Raw genomic sequence first — 17,094 nt, 5'->3', positions numbered from 1 at the left:
AGAGAGAGGGAGTCACAGACTGAAACAGGCTCCAGGCTCTGAGCTGGCAGTCAGCACAGAGCCCGACGCGGGGCTCGAACCCACGAACCGCGAGATCATGACCTAAGCGAAAGTTGGACGCTTAACCGACTAAGCCACCCAGGCGCCCCTCTAAGGGCCTCACTCTTACCATCATTTCTGGTGTCTTTGAACTTTGATTCTGGTCTTAGTTGCCCAGAGTACCTGCCCAGTCATCTCACAGCTCCTGCTTTCTGTCTGCAGCTCCAGAAAGCAGTGGGGCCTGAGATCACCAAGACAGACCTGGTCCCCGCCTTCCAGAACCTGATGAAAGACTGTGAGGCCGAGGTGAGGGCCGCAGCCTCCCACAAGGTCAAAGGTTGGTGCTGGCGACCAGAACACAGCAAGAGGGTGGGTGTCTGAGGGCTTTGAGGCGGAACCAGGACATCAGGTTTCACCTTCTTCTGCCTGCCTTCCCTTCCCACAGAATTCTGTGAAAATCTCTCAGCCGACTGTCGGGAGAATGTGATCATGACACAGATACTGCCCTGCATCAAGGTAACGAAGTCCCAAGAGCCTTGGGATTGGGTGGGGGGCTGGGAACATGGAACTCTAAGCAGGTGGGACAGGTAAGAAACTGCCTTGTTGGTACCTTTATGCCCTGAACTGTCCCTGCTCCGTGAGGGAGAAGGGCAAAAGCAAGCCATGGCTCAGGACTCTTAGGAGGTGGGAGTCTGCTTGGCCACTTGATGCTGCAGGGGTTGTCCTGATCCTGTGGCTCCCCTTTCTTTGTCCCCCCTCTCCAGGAGCTGGTGTCAGATGCCAACCAACACGTGAAGTCAGCTTTGGCCTCCGTCATCATGGGCCTCTCCCCCATCCTGGGCAAAGATAACACCATTGAGCACCTCTTGCCCCTCTTCCTGGCGCAGCTAAAGGATGAGGTATGGGTGCTGGGGAGGCTCTGGGCTCTGTTGGCAGAGGTGACAGGCGGGTCAGCTGCTTTCCCAGATTGGCCAGGAATCTCCTAGAATCTCAGCAGACACCCAGATCCCGAATGAGTTGGATATTGGTGGGCACGATGGAGTGTGTGTTCACTCATTCACTTACTAAGCAATGTTTTGCATGCCCTTGCTCTGTGCTAGTTCTTTCTCTGGGGATCAAGGACACCAAAAGAGACTAAGATTCCTCAGAGACTTTCAGAGACCACTGACAGTGGAGAGAGAGAGGTTGGCAATCCCTTGATCCCGTGATCACATAGGTGCTATTGATAAGTTCATGTCTTTTAGGATTTAGGCAAAGATGCATTAAGACCCCAAAATGCAGTGGCTTTCGTAAGATAATTTTCTTACAACAGTTCAGAGTTAGGTGGGGCCTACACAGGGGGTTAGCCCTGCTGACCTCCACACTCTCTGGGTCTGAGGCAGCTGCTCCGATTTTCACCATCCCCAGCCAGCATGAAGGCAGAAGGTGTTAGACAAGAAGTGTCCTTGTAAGAGGGCACCCACCAGTCTGTTCCACACCCCACACTCCCCATTGGCCAGAGCCAGTCATGTGACTGTGACTGTGACTTCCCATTCATTTGGCCTGGAGGCCAGAAGATGAGAGTGCCAGGCGGGGCTTGGACAGGTCGTGGGGTGATATTCAGGGAAGGAGTTTGGACTTGAACTATGGGCAGCAACAAATGTGGGTGTCAGAAAGGAACCCGACGGCTCCTGTCAGAGAAAGATCTCAGCGTGGAAGCCAGAAGAAGTGCAGGGAGACCAGACTGGTAAGAGAGGAGGTGTGGCTGCAGAGATGGGGAACTTCCGTGAGGAGCAGGGGTGGTTTGCAGGCTCCTGGTTCCTGTCATGCTGGTGACCAGGGAGATGGTGAGACCCTTACTGTTTCGTGATTTCCACGCTGCCAAAGGCCTCCGTCTCCCTCTCTCCCCACCCTCCCTGCCCTCTCCCCCTCCCCNTCCCCTAGGATATCAAATTATGAAATTCTGCTATGATGGGATAATTTGTCAGTTACAGAATTACAAATCAAATTTGTACAAATTACAGATTCAGCAAATCTTCTGTTGAAGACTGTACACCCGCTAAAGAAAAGCTTAGTCATCTTACTTTTGATTGTTTACTTGTGTCATTTGTTACAGTTCAAACCAGAATTCATTTTATAATGAACTAAATGTTATGACCTAAGTGAAGTGCTACACACACATTTTTTCTTTCATAAGCTTTTTGTAGGTGTAGCTTGTTACAAATATAATTTGTATTCGCTTCTGATTCTCAAATGGGGACAGCTTGGCTGGCGAGAGTCCCTCGAGTTGGCTCTGTGTCCTTTTAACACCTCACCAGGATCTTGAGCATTTTGTTTTCTGGTATAAAGGGAGCTCCACATTCGGCTTGAGGAATGTGCCACAGCGAGGGCCCATTTCTGTGCCGGCTTCCCTGTCAGCATGTGCTGCTGGTGGTCATGCTCCTGCAGCGGCAGTGTGCCCCAGGGCGGCTTCTCTTGCAAAGAAGACAAGACCCATTGTGGTTTTTTTCTTTTTTTTTTTTTTTTTAATATTTATTTATTTTTGAGAGAGAGAGGTAGAGGTAGAGAGAGGTAGAGGTAGAATGAATGAGAATCCCAAGCAGACTCTGCACTGTTAGTACAGAAACCGACATGGGCCTCAAACCCACAAACTGGGATTGTGGCCTGAGCTGAGACAGAGTCAGACGCTTAACTGACTTAAGCACCCAGGTGCCCCAACCCATCATGGTTTTCTTGGTGTGCGATATTCATCTGGCTTGTATCTGGAATTTGGAATTTCAATTTTAGATTTATAAACTTTACTTTTCATATTTAATAAGATTTATAAACTTATCTAAATAAAAAGGGCCTTTTTCTGGCTGTGCCTAAGTAGAAGTCTTTTAAATGGCTTAAGCCATTGTATTTATATCTTCTCTTCTCTTTTGTGTTCAGGACACTGTGGCTTATGTAGCAGGGGCTCAGAGGTGACCTCCTACGAGCTGGAAAGTGTAGGGTTTGGACAGTCCAGGCCTGCTGAGTTATTAACCCTCCACTGCACACACTCACTTGGTTTATTGGTTCATTTATATGCCTTATTTGTTTGTTTTTGTGTGTTTTTATGACCAAGATAGTCTTAAGAAGGAAATAGTTTTCTGCCATCCTCGAGGATGGTGTGTGGGTGGTCTGTGGGAGAGCCTTCTCTGTGAAAGGCCCCAGCGAGGGTTGCTCCTGAGTTGTGGTCCAGAGTTCTTCCTCTGGGTTTTCTGAGATGGCAGGTGCTCCACACCAGGGAGGCCGTGACAGCCAGGAGACGTAAGCCCGTTGACGGAGGAGGCTTAGTTTGGCTCCTTTGCTGCTGCAGAACCCATATCCAGTCAGATGGTGTGCTGTGTTGGGTGCTCATTCCTTCCTGTCTCTAGAGGTGAGACTCCCAAGTGGGCACACACCGTATTTTCCATCTGTAGAACTGTGTACGTCTAACCTCTGGGGAAAGGAAGGAGGCCCAGTCGCTGTCCGGACATTCCCGTTCACGTCCCTGGATAAGTGCTAACTCCCCTAATTTTTCAGTATTTTTAGTATTTGAGAACTGAGGCCGGACTCCTCACATGGGTCTCCACACAGTACAGGAAGGCCATCACGGTGGTTTTCTATGCATTTCAAATGTCTTTTATTCACATGAGCCCTCAATCCAGTTAATTTTCAATTTATTCAAAGAAGAAATTTCCCTCTCTGTTGGGTGTTACAGATTCCTTCATACCAAGTACGGAAGTGCACAGGCTCTCTCCTCTCCTTTCCCCAACCCTTCCCAGCCCTGACTCTGACTACATCTTGGTCCGCCTATTCAACTCAGTCATCTTCATTACTTCATTACTTTCCTAGTGTAGACACATGCACGTCTACACTAATTTGCTTTCCTAGACTGGGGCTAGGATGGCAGACAGGGCAGCTCCCACTCCAGGAAGCTTTCTTAGGAAAAGAAAGAACAGATACAGTCTCTATGGCAGTTCAGGCTTTTAAACAGCTGTCACAGGAAAAGGACACCATCAGGGTGGTCAGCACTGGGCTAGTTCTTCCCTTCAGCATCCTTGGCTCTGGAAAGAAGTGAATTAATATTGTGTAGGGAGGGAAATGGTGTTGGTTCTGAGAGTTCTTTAGCCATTGGACTAGCCAGCCGGAAACTGGCTGTCTTCTGTTCCTAAATGACACCTTATGGTGTTTGATAAAGAAAAGATGTCCTCAGAGGCGGGGCCTGTGGGGATTCTACTTGGGAAGTGCCGGCCAAGCCGTGTCCGCACCATAGTGGCCATACTCCCCTTCACTGCATCTGCGTCTCCACCTCCACCTCTGTGCTCAGGGTCAGTGATGTGCTAGAACAGCCCTCCGCCCAGAAGAGCTGTCACACTTGTGGTTGCTGTTGATCACAGTGAGTGGATCGATTGAAGTCAGCGAGGGAACAGGTGCACAGGACCCCAGGCATCCTCTCCCGTGCTGTCTTACAGATGGCTTTTAAATCTCCCACAAGTGATGTGTGACCGCGCCCACTGTGTATTGCCAGCCAGGGAAGCTCCCTGAGCCTTGGTTTCCAGGGATTTTACTGAGGGATTGGTCACATAGCCATGAAATGGAGCCGCCTACATGGCTGACCTCAGTTACTGTCTCCAGCCCCTCCAGAGGTCAAGTTGGTACCTCATGGCCCACGGCCCTCCCTGTCAATCATGTTAGCCTCATCTGTCTGGCATGGCCCAGACAGGTGACCACAAAGATGCTGTCATCGGGCAGGATATTCCAGGGGCTTAGAGGTCTTCTCCCAAGAGCTGGTCAGAGGCCCAACCTTTGTTGGGAACATGCCTAATTTGATCTGGATCAACCTGGATCTGCTAGGTTAACCCATTATTGCATTGCATACTTGTTTACTTGGTTCATTGATTCGTTTCTTACTTGGTCCTGGTTACAGAGAACTACTTGTGATGTCTGCCATCTGGGAACATGTGATTTGGGACAAGGTTCTAGTAGGGCTTCTGTTTTTTGTTTTTTGTTTTTAAATTTGAAAACATTTTTTCCTTTTCAAATTTTTATATAAACGTATAGTGCGATATTGGTTTCAGGAGTAGAATGCCATGATTCATTACGTGCAACATCTGGTGCTCATCACAGTACCCTCCTTAGTACCCATCACCCATGTAGCCCATCCCCCCACCGACCTCCCTCCATCAACCCTTGGGGTTTGAGTCTTTCATGGTTTGCTTCCCTCTCTCTTTTTTTCCCTTCCCATATGTTCATCTGTTTTGTTTCTTAAATTCCACATATAAGTGAAATTGTATGGTATTTGTCTTTCTCTTGACTGACAGATTTCACTTAGCATAATACACTCTAGCTCCATCAACATCATTGCAAATGGCCAGATGGCCAGATTTCATTCTTTTCATGGGCAATATTCCATTTTATATTTTATATACCACATCTTTTTTATCCTTTCATCAGTCAATGGACATTTAGGCTCTTTCCATACCTTAGCTATTGTTGACAATGCTGCTATAAACATCGGGGTGCATACACCCCTTTGAATCTGTATTTTTGTGTACTTTGGATAAATACCTAGTAGTGCAATCGCTGCATCTAGGGTAGTTCTGTTTGTAACTTTTTCAGGAACCTCCATACTGTTCTCCACAGTGGCTGCACCAGTTTGCATTCCCACCAACAATGCAAGAGGGTTCCCCTTTCTCCGCATCCTTGCCAACACCTCTTGTTTCTTATGTTGTTAATTTTAGTCATTCCGACAGGTGTGAGGTGGTAGCTCATCATGGTTTTAATTTGTATTTCCCTGCTGATGAGTGATGTTGAGCATTTGTTCATGTGTCTGTTACTCATCTGGATGTCTCTTCATGTCTTCTGCCCATTTCTTCACTGAAATATTTATTCTTTGGTTTTGGGCTTGATAAGTTCTTTTTTTTTTTTTTAAATGTTTATTTTTGAGAGAGAGAGAGCGAGCGAGCAGGGAAGGGACAGAGAGAGACACACACAGAATCCAAAGCAGGCTCTAGGCTCAGAGCTGTAAGCACAGAGCCCGACGCGAGGCTCAAGATGCTTAACTGACTGAGCCACCCAGAAGCCCCCGGCTTGGTAGGTTCTTAATAGATTTTGGATCCTAACCCTTTATCTGATATATCATTTGCAAATATCTTCTCTTATTCCACAGACAGCCTTTTAGTTTTGTTAATTGTTTCCTTTGTTGTGCAGGCTTTTATCTTGATGAAGTCTTAGTAGTTCATTTTTGCTTCTGTTACGATTAACAAGAACTGTGTTTATGTCCCTTTTCTTTTAAGTTGTTCTCATGCTTTATGGACACAGGTGGAGTACATGTGTTTGTGTTTATGTGTGTGTGTATTATGAGCACTGCCTTACTATGTATGTGCAGACTCATCATATCTCCTAATATGTGTGTGCACATACAGTAGGTCAGTGCTTATAATATTGGCAGTCAACTGGCAGTTGAAAATATTTCCTTATTCCTTTGTACGTTCTGTCAGCAGAAGTATATTGAGAACCTGCTGTGGGCCAGAGACTATGCCAGGTCCTGGAGACATAAGGGAGAATGAGACACACTCCTTTCAGAGCTCAGAGACAGGCAGGGAGAATGGAAGTCATAGAAGTGATACTAATGAGCTCCCACACATCAAGCTTCTTGTGGATCAGACACCAGCAGGCACTTTAATGGCCTCAACCACCCTCGAGGCTAGATGTATGTTTCCTTGTCACAGATTACTATCCAGAGAGGCCCTGTCCCTTGTTGCCAGGCTCGCAGCTGGCACACAGCAGAATGGGAGTGTTATTGTGGATGTTCTTTCCAGAGCACCATATTTTTGCAGTTCCTGCCAGTTCTTCAGAACAGCTAAACATGTCTTGTGCTCTCTGGTGAGATGTAAAAAGCTGCTCGCATAATATGCTTGCTCAGGAGGAGCGGGGCAGGGCAGTAGCAGGCCCTCAGGAGGTGGTGTGGCTTCTAGGGAGTTGATGCGGTGCAGCTCTCTGAGCCCTCTTCTGGGCCAGGTGCATCCTCTTAGACCCCTGCCCTCCCCCTCAGTGCCCGGAGGTGAGGCTGAACATCATCTCCAACCTGGACTGCGTGAACGAGGTCATCGGCATCCGGCAGCTGTCCCAGTCCCTGCTGCCCGCCATCGTGGAGCTGGCTGAAGATGCCAAGTGGCGGGTGCGGCTGGCCATCATCGAGTATATGCCCCTGCTGGCCGGACAGCTGGTGAGTGAGGTGGCCTAGGGTCAGGCCTTGTCGTGTCCTGCATGTCCAGGGCTATCACAGTGTCACCAAGGGCCCCTACTCTGGGGAGTAGGAGGAAGGGCACGGGAAACCGGGCTGTAAAGGTGAATGGACTTCAGTTAGAAAAGAGAAGGGAAGAGAGCCCTCCAGGGGAGGCTGAGGAGTATCCGATGTGTTTGAGTGGGTGTGTATCCCTGTGTATCACTGGAAACTCCCCAATCTCCTTCGATTCCTTCTCTCTTTTTCTCCTGCAGGGGGTAGAGTTTTTTGATGAGAAGCTCAACTCCTTGTGCATGGCGTGGCTTGTGGATCATGGTGAGTCCCTCCGGCAGGCCAGGGAGGGTGCTGGTGCTCCAGGAAGGATGGACAGGCATTGACTGGGGCTTGCAGGGGTGTGGAGTCACTGCCCCCGGCCATCGGCCACTTATGTGGACCAACTCCCTTTTTAGAATCCTGAAGAAGTTCAGGGTGGAAAGGGAAACAGATCACGCAGGGGTGGCCTGACCTGGTACAGTGGAGAGAGAGCCAGGGCTGCCGGCCAGGTGACCAGGGCTGGAATCCTGCCCCTGACTGTGGAAGCTCAAGCACACTCCTCTGTGAAATAGGTGGCTTCTCAGTCGTTCAGGGCCATTGTGAGAACTGCTCATTGTTTGCAATGAGGTGAAAAATTAAAATCAGCATTTGTTTGTTTCAGTGCCATTCCAAGTAGTAGTGACTAAATCATTTGCTTAGGCAAATCAGCTTGCCCATCTGTAAAAGGAGGCCAGTAGTGGAAGCTCTGTCTTAGAGCTGTTGGCAAAATACTGCACGGAAAGAAGCCCTGCCTTTAGGAAGTAGCACAGACTTGGCTTCACCTGTAGCCCGGTACCCAGGGCTGGCCAGTCAGCAGTAGCGAGAGACTGCTCCCTGCCTGCTCAGCCCTTCACCTTCTGAATCCCTACCCTTTTGCAGTCTATGCCATCCGTGAGGCAGCCACCAGCAACCTGAAGAAGCTGGTGGAGAAGTTTGGGAAGGAGTGGGCCCATGCCACCATCATCCCCAAGGTCTTAGCCATGTCTGGGGACCCCAACTACCTGCACCGCATGACTACGCTCTTCTGCATCAATGTGAGCACCCCCAGCTGCCCGCTGGCCTGTCCCCCAGGGAACTGAGAGTACCTGGGAGAGGAGCGGTGGCTGAGGTCCTTAGGAAGACATCTGGCTCGAGAGTAGGGACGTGGTGGAGTTTGGGTAGGGGGACAGGGATGGGTCCCTAGGGAACTACAGGCCAGAGGTGGGGACCTGCATGGTGGGAAACCCGGGACTAGGGAGGTTCAGCCTGCTGAACAGTGACTGCCAAACTTTTCTGAGCATACTTGTTCTCCCTAAAGTATATGTGTATATTTACATATGATACATTGGTTATGTGTGCAGGCTCTAGAGTCAGACCTACTCTTTAGTTCTGCCATAGATTAGTCATAGGCCTTGGGACATTTCCTAACTGCTCAGTGTTCTAGTTTTCTTACCAATAAAGCACTCATCCTGGTAATCACAGTACCTTACTCAGGAGGTTGTAAAGATTAATCTGGCCATACACGCACAGAGCTTAGACCAGTTGTGTTATAGCGACCAAGGGCTCCTTTCTATTCATTTAAGTAAACCATACACATAACTAGAAATTAAAAGGCAGAATTTAACAACATTTAAATATAACTGAGTGTTCTGATGATTTCTTCCCACATCTCACTTTGGAAACCACACTAAGAAAGGCATCCCGGGATGAGGAAATCAAGGCCCATCCCCAGAAGATAAAGGGAAGTCTGAGGATGGGGAGGTGGGACCAGGACAGTCTGAGCTGGGGGTTTCCAAGATAGGGAGACAGTGGTATTAAGGTGTTAGGAGGGCGTTAGTAGAGATGGCAGCCTCAGGAGAAGAAGCTGTCCCTAGGGTGAGTGAGCCTGGACCCAGAGTCCCCCACACTGCTCAGCATCACCCTCAGTCATTCACTGCCCCCAGGTACTGTCTGAGGTCTGTGGGCAGGACATCACCACCAAGCACATGCTGCCTACAGTTCTGCGTATGGCTGGGGATCCTGTCGCCAACGTCCGCTTCAATGTGGCCAAGTCCCTACAGAAGATAGGCCCTATCCTGGACAACAGGTGAGGCCTGGACCTTCCTTCACACACTGGTGAGCTGATTCTAGGCATCTTAATCTTTGACCTTTGAAGATGGAGCCGGGGTTGAGACCAGCTTGACTCTTGCTGTGTGAGCCTGGCCAGTCTCTTCATCTTCCCAAGGTCTTAGTTTCCTCAAATGTGGAATGAGAATTCCCATGTCCTGCCTCATAGTAGGAGGGGGGCGATAGGGTGGCAGTTCTGTATATACTGGTAGCAACACAGGAGAAAATGAAATTAGCAAATTTTAGCTATTTTTGAATGTGTGTGTATGTGTATTATATTATTGCATCAAACCCGTCAAATATGGAATAAATTTAATGAAAGATGTAAAACATCTTTAGTGAAAACTATAAAACATTTCTTTGAAAAAGATTCACTTAATATTCATGGATGAGATGGTTCCCCAAATTGATATATAGGTTCAATATAAATCTCAGTCAATCTTAGCATGTTCTTTATCGAAAAATTGACAAGTTGATTCTGTAATTAACAGAAACGAAAAGATCTGGAGTAGCAAAAGTGGTCCTAAAAAAGAAAAAAGTTGGAAGACTTCTGATAGCAGATACCAAGACTTATGGTGCCACAGTAATTAAAAAGTGAGGTGTTGGCACAATAATATAGCCCAGTGATCCAGAATTGAGGGCACAGAAACACACCTGTGTGTATATAACAGTAGGTGCTACTGCAGTTCAGGACTGAAATGTAGGTATTTTCATCAACGGCCCAGTCAGTTGGATATGCGTGGGGGGTAGGGGCGATTCCCATTTCAGTGTGTAAGCGAATTAGAGATAATATAGACCATAATCAGAAAAATCAAAAAAAGATTTTAGAAGAAAACACATAACATCTTTAAGACTTAACAAAGATTTATTAAATTACTCAGATTTGTTAAATAGCTCACCAGGGGAAAAGGTTGATGAGTTCACCTTGAGTGAAAAGAACTTTATCAAAAGAGAACATTATGAGGGGTGCCTAGGTGGCTCAGTTGGTTAAGTGTCCGACTGTTGATTTTGGCTCAGGTCATCATCTCAGGGTCGTGAGATTGAGCCCCATGTCGGGCTCTGCACTGGATGTGGAGCCTACCTGAAAGTCTCTCCTCCTCCCTTTATCCCTCCCCCACTGCATGCACCCTCTCTCTCTCTCTCATGAAAAAAAACAAAACACATTATGAGAGTAAAATGGCAAGCCACTGATTGGGAGGATTGGGAGTAATACCTACTTCTGACTAAAGATGGACTCATCCATTAGCTTTCCTACTAATCAGTAAGACAAACCCCAAGAAAGATAGGGGCAAAAACCAACTGGAACAGCCACTTCTGAAAGAAGATCTCCATGTAGCCAGTAATTGATGACAGGATGCTCAACATCATCAGCCATCAGGAAATTGCAAATGAAAATACACCACAGAATGGCTTAACCTGAAAAAAATTCGGGGCCATTCGATGTTTGGAATGGCTAGAACTCTCATACACAGCATGTGAGGTTTTGAGTGGCATGTGGGAACAGTCACTCTGAAAACTGGTAGAATCTAGGGAAGCTGAGTGTATGTACACTGTGAGCTGACACAGCATGTTCAGTCCTGGAGAAATAAGAGCTTATTTGTAGCAAAAGAACGTTTATGGTAGCTTTATTCATATTAGCCACGGGATGGAAACACCCCAAACGTCCATCAGCAGTACAGTGGATAAATTGTGGTTTGTTCATACTATGTGAGACTGTATTCAGCAATGAAGACTCATGCTCTACTTAACACACATTCTCACCAACACCCTGTTGAGTGAGAAGCCAGACCCAGGGAAACAGTTTGTGATTCAACTTCTGTCAAGTTCAAAACCAGGCAAAACAGATCTAGAGAATAGAGAATGGTAGTTGTATGGGTCAAAGGAAGAGTCTGTTAACTGGAAGGGGACATGTCTTCATTTCCCCAAACACTTGACTTTCAGTGCAGGTAGATTTCCCAGGGGCCCTTACTGGAGAGTAGATACCTCCCCCCTTGACCAGGTACTTTTCCTTCAGCACTTGACTTGTCTCTGTTAATTATTGTCAGTTTGGTCTGTGTCTTTCTCTTTGCCCAAGCTCTGCACGGGCAAGGATCAGGTGTTGGATTTACCACTCTGCTCACCTAATGCATAGTAGGCCTCAGTAAATATGTTAAATAAAGACATCCGTATGCTGAGCTTCCAAGACCTGTGGGTTCTGTGATTCTCTGCCCTCCTTTCCCAGACTGACCTCCCTTTGCCTATTCTGGACCCCCAAGACCTCTGTCCTAGTTTCTTAGACTTCCAGCCTGCAAAGTCATTTCATCTCTGGCCACAGGTGCAATCTCTGTATCTTCAACCCCTTGTTGCCCAGAACCCTTTGCCTGCCTCGTGCCCCCAGCCTAGTTGGCTCACCCCATCCCTCGCCTTATCCTTTCTCCTTTCAGCACACTGCAGAGTGAAGTCAAGCCCATCCTAGAAAAGCTGACCCAGGACCAGGATGTGGATGTCAAGTACTTCGCCCAGGAGGCTCTGACTGGTAAGGCGTGAACTCGGAGACCCCAGCAGGAGGGTGGTGTTACAAGGACGGGCCTAGACCTGAGAACAGCAGCTCCTGGGAGGGGGCGATGCAGGAGGAGTTGTGGGCAGAGGGCTAGCTGTGGTTCTGACTCCCACCTGTTCCTGTTCCCCCAGTTCTGTCTCTCGCCTGATGCTGGAAGAGGAGCCAACGCCAGCCTCTGGTGTCCACCCTCCCCCCAAAGTCCCTCCCTCGGGGAGACAGTGGGGGGCCTTTGGCTGTCACTCCCTGTGCATGGTCTGACCCCAGGCCCCTTCCCTCAGCACGGTTCTTCCTCTCCCCAGCCTGGGAATCCGACTTCTCTTGCTGTCCACCTCCCAAGGGGCTTGGGGAGCACAAGGTGGGACAGGGCAGTGACCCTGGGAGGAAGGGGCCACTTCCACCCGCAGAGATGTGAGCATCCCAGGTCACTGGCTCCTGCTGCTGTAATGGGGACCCCCTACCCCATCTTCTCCACCTCCTTTCTCCCTTCCTCTCCCCTTCTCCCCATCTCCCCCAGTGGGGTTTTTTTTGTGTCAACTGTGCCGTTTTTATTTTATTCCTTTTTTCCCTTTTCACAGAGAAATAAAGGTCTAGAAATAGCTGGTCCTCTGGTTTTAGTCACTAGCATGGAGGAGGGGGCACCACACCAAGGCCATGGTCTCTACTGCTCTCTCTGGGGAAGACCTAACTATTGGGCTTAGGATTTCTGAGGAGCCACCAGGAGTTTAGCTGGCCTGCAGGGTAGAGAGGGTCCATGAGGTGCCTCTGGCCAGCAGAGGTCTGGGTCCAGCTTAGTTTCAGACATCAGCCAAGTATGTGGTGGTTCATAGCAGGTGCCTTGGAGCCAGACTGCCTGGGTCCAGATCCTGGTTCTTTTAGAAATGGCCGTGTGACCTTGAGTAGGTTACCCAGTTTCTCCGAGCTCAGTTTTGTACTTTGTAAAATGGGGATAATGGTAGAATCTAGATTGCAGTGTGAAGACTAAATAAGTTCATATATGTAAAGTAGGTAACCACACATGGCACGTGAGAAGCTATATACTAGCTGAGAGCCCCTGTGGGCTAGGCCCTGCCCCTGAGGAAGTCCCAGAGTTGTAACAGAATGGGAGGGAGACTGTCAGGACGGAGCCCGTTGTCCCACAGCTCCCCATTTCTTCATCAGTAGAGACACTGATTTGTAGTTGGGCATATGTCTGCCTGGATTCAAGGCATTTTCCCAGGTCTCTTGACATTCGGTGTGGCATTGTGACTAAATTCTGGCCAATAACGTGAACAGAAGTGGTGTGTGCAGCTTCTAACAAGTGTTCCCAGAAGGAGATCTGCTCCCACTGCTTTTCCTCCTTCCTGCACTCTAGACCATAGACCAGATGGCTGGCGTGGGAGCAGCCATCTCGGGCCAGGAAGTGACCTTAGGAGCGTCAGCCCAGCAAGGTAGCAGAACAAGATAAGAGGAGCCTGGGTCCCTGAAGCTGTGAAAGCCCACACCAGTATTGGTTACCTGGGGGAGTTAAACTTTTGGAGTGACTGTTCATTTGGGGTTTCATCACTTGCAGGTCACCCGAATTCTAACTGATGCAGGGGCCAAAGAGCCCTGGAGAGAGGAGCAGGAGACTTAGTGGATGGTGGTACGTGTAAGGTTTCGCAGAGGATGTGATACTTAGGGAAATTTTGCTCAGCAGGGTGGACGGGAAATTGGCATTGGGTGGCAAAGTGATTTCACCAGCTTAGCTCTGTTATTGAGTCCCTACTGTTAGGCCCAGCTGAGTCCTGGGGGATAAGGGTGGAGGAAACCCTGTTCCTCCCGTTTTTGACTTAACGTTAGTTTCATAAGGGAGGGGGCAGAGGTTTAAATTTGGGCCCCACCCTGCACCCAAAAGAAATGTACGTTTCCTAGGGTATAAATATTTGAAGGACTAAGTAAAGAATTGATGAGGTGGGAGGTGGGGCAGTGCAGTCACTTTCAGCATGATGAACGTTCAAGCTCAGTAGGCAGTCTACCACTAATTGTAAGAACGTTGAGATGGATGCTGCATGGTGTTTCATTTATATTTTACTGCATAACAACCCACCCCAAAAACTTAGTGATTTAAAACAAAGAAAATGTATTCCTCATAATTCTGCAGTCTGGGCTCAGGTCATTTGGAAGCTTCCTCCATACGGTATCTGCTGGGGTTGGAATGTTCAAGATGAGTTTGTCACTCCCATGTGTGGGAGCACCACCTCATTCGAAGCCTGGTACAGCATCTCTTACCATGACCTCTCCAGGGTGGCTGGACATCTTTATCTGATGGCTTCTGGTTCCAAAACAGTTTCCAAGAGAACAAGTCCTAGTTTACTTTCTTTCAAACCTCTGCTTGCATCACGAACCAACACAAGTCACACGCGAAGCCTAGAGTCCATGTGGGAGGGACCCTGGAGGGTGTGGTTCACCAGGGGCTGCCAGTGTAATAGTCTTTGATACATGGTCCAGAGAGAAACTTTGAGTTCCATCTTAGCGCTGCTACAGGCAGGTGGAGGGGTCAGCAGCATAAGATGAGGCTGATCACAGAGTGTATAGAGCATTTGGAGCAAGCTGAAGATTTAAACTATCCTGGAGGCTGAAAGCAGCCACAGGGGTTTTGGTAAAGGACTGACAGCGTTAGAATTGAAGGGGGAGACCTGGGAGGATATGATCTAAGCAAGAGAAGAGTTTTGAGCTGGAGCAGGTACCATGCAGTTGGGGAGGTTATAGGTAAAAAGGGAAACAAAGCTTCCCAAGGGGACAGATTGGAACTGGGTGACACTTGGATCAGAGAGTAAAGGGAAGGATGCAGTCATCTTGGCAACCAGGATTCAAGCCTTCTGAGACCACCTGCTCCTCCCTGGGAAGCCACCTTGGTTCCTGCAAACCCACACGTGCTTCAACATTGCCAACCTTTTGCATGTAACATGAACCTCTACCTGGAAAGCTTTCCCTCCTTATTCCTCAGGAAACAGAAGTAATTTAGTATGGAGAGTAGGAAAAGAAGTGGGGAGTGGCATAGGTGAGCATGGAAAGTATGTGGGAGCATATCTTAAAGAGTGAAGGGATTGATTGTGACCCTGAGGGACAAGATCCAGTAAGACTTAGGGGCGATCCTTTTGGGGTCAAACAGGCCAGGGGGCCAGAGAGGAGGCTCAGATGATGGTCCTAGGGGGCAAGGGCAGGGCCTCAGCTGGGGCTGGGGCTGACGAGAGCAGGCAGATTGAGGAGGTAGACTTGAGGCCACTTCTGCTTTTCAAACCCACAGGAAATTACACAAGATGCGACTGGAAGGAAGGCCCTGTCCCATCCTGTCCTCATATCTAATCAAAACATAAAGCCTCAATACGTGGCTCGTCATTGGCCCTCCTGTCTCAAGGAAATCCCTACTCCATCCACTGGCTTTAGTCCTTCACTGTGCAGCAGTGGTTTTCAGATGATGAAACAAACCAAGTGTTTTGAGTGTCTGATGTAGGCTCCAATGGACTTTACAGATCAGAACTCCACAAATATCTCGCAGAAGAAAAAGTGCCTTAATTTCCTCTAGTACCTTAAGATCCTTTCAGGACCTAGCCCCGAAGGAGGGAAGCTGGCCCTACAAGCTAGAGGAGAGGAAGCAGAACATGGCTGGCACTATAGGAAATATGGGTCCTGGTCTCTTAACCATGATGCAAAATATAGAAATCCATGGTAGGCTTTTTAATTAGACACTGGGGGCAAAACCTGATCTCACTTGAACTACTATAGTAGGAAAACCTAATTTTAGAGTTTTTATTCCTCTTATGTGGAATATACATCACAGCAGAAATATCTATATTTATATGGAATGCATTTGATTAGTAATCAAAAGAGTGCCCACAAAAGTCCAGGCCCAGATGGCTTCAGTAAAATTCTACCAAAACATTTAAAACGTTAATACCAATTTTTCACAAACTTCCCAAAAGTAGGAGAGAATACTTCCCAACCCATTCTGTGGCCAGCATTGCCTTGATACTAAAATCAGACAAAGACACCAGAAGAAAACTACAGACCAATATCTCTCATGAACATAGATGCGAAAAATCTCAGCTAAATACTAGCAACCCCAATCCAGCAATACACAGAATTATGCACCATGACCAAATGAAGTTTATCCCAGGCATGCAAGGTTAGTTTAGCATCAGAAAAATCAATAAAAGGCAAAAACCACGTGATCATCTCCATCGAAGCTGAAAAAGCAAGATGCTTTCATAATAAAAACACTCCGCAAACAAAATTGAAGGAAACTTCCTTAACCTGACAAAAGGTATCTACAAAAACCACAACTAATGTAATGGTGAAAGACTGGGTTCATCTTACCACATAAGATGAACAAGACAAAAATATCCGCTCTTGCCACTTCTTTTTAACATTGTGATAACAGCTCAGGGTAATTAGGCAAGAAAAATTTTAAAAGGCATGCAGATTGGAAAGGAAGAAGTAGGACTGTATTTGCAGATGACCTGCCTTTGTATAGGAAATCCTAAGGAATCCACTAAAAAAAGGTTCAATAAGCAAGCTCAGTAAGATTGCAGGATGCAAGATAGATATACAAAACAGCTCGTATATCTATGTGTTGGCAGATTAGTGTTGGTAAGGATGAGATACTGGAATCCTCATATACTGCTGATGAGAATGTAAAATCATACAGTCACTTTGGAAAACCATGTGTCAGTCCCACTGAGTTATCATTTTGCCCACCCATTCCACTCCTAGGTATATACCCAAGAGAATTGAAAATGTATGTCCCTATAAGAACTTGTACACTAATATTGATAACAGCTTTCTTGACAATAGCCCAAATGTGGAAACCACCCAAATGTCCATCAACTGATGACAAATGTAGTGTGTCCGTATAATGGATATGACTCAGCCATGTATCAATGAAGTATTGACACATGCTATAACATGGATGAATTTTGGAAACATGTCATGTGAAAGCAGCCAGACACAAAAGGCTGCATATTGTAGGATTGTTTTACTTGTAGCTTTGGTGTCATATCTAATAAATCACTGCCAAATCTAATATGAAGGTTTTGACCTATGACCTATGTTCTCTTCTAACAGTTTTACAGTTTTAGCTTTTACATTTACGCATTTGTTTCATGTTGAG

At 47.4% G+C, this 17,094-nt stretch overlaps 1 protein-coding gene across 1 annotated transcript in view; it reads left to right on the top strand.

Annotated features, from left to right (window-relative positions):
• The window catches only part of PPP2R1A (protein phosphatase 2 scaffold subunit Aalpha), a 37,253-nt gene extending 24,691 nt beyond the window's left edge, over positions 1-12,562 (top strand). Inside the window, exons 7-15 of the mRNA XM_077747281.1 lie at positions 262-376; positions 485-555; positions 804-938; positions 7,079-7,252; positions 7,525-7,585; positions 8,222-8,376; positions 9,265-9,407; positions 11,851-11,942; positions 12,098-12,562. Of these exons, the coding sequence (XP_077603407.1) occupies positions 262-376; positions 485-555; positions 804-938; positions 7,079-7,252; positions 7,525-7,585; positions 8,222-8,376; positions 9,265-9,407; positions 11,851-11,942; positions 12,098-12,114 (963 nt within the window). The 3' untranslated portion in view covers positions 12,115-12,562. The remainder of the gene's footprint in view (positions 1-261; positions 377-484; positions 556-803; positions 939-7,078; positions 7,253-7,524; positions 7,586-8,221; positions 8,377-9,264; positions 9,408-11,850; positions 11,943-12,097) is intronic.
• Positions 12,563-17,094: the final 4,532 nt, after the last annotated feature.

The sequence above is a fragment of the Crocuta crocuta genome, unplaced genomic scaffold (genome assembly GCF_008692635.1).
Source record: "Crocuta crocuta isolate KB4526 unplaced genomic scaffold, BGI_CrCroc_1.0 scaffold334, whole genome shotgun sequence".
Lineage (NCBI taxonomy): Eukaryota > Metazoa > Chordata > Mammalia > Carnivora > Hyaenidae > Crocuta > Crocuta crocuta.
This window is presented reverse-complemented; position numbering and strand designations above follow the sequence as displayed.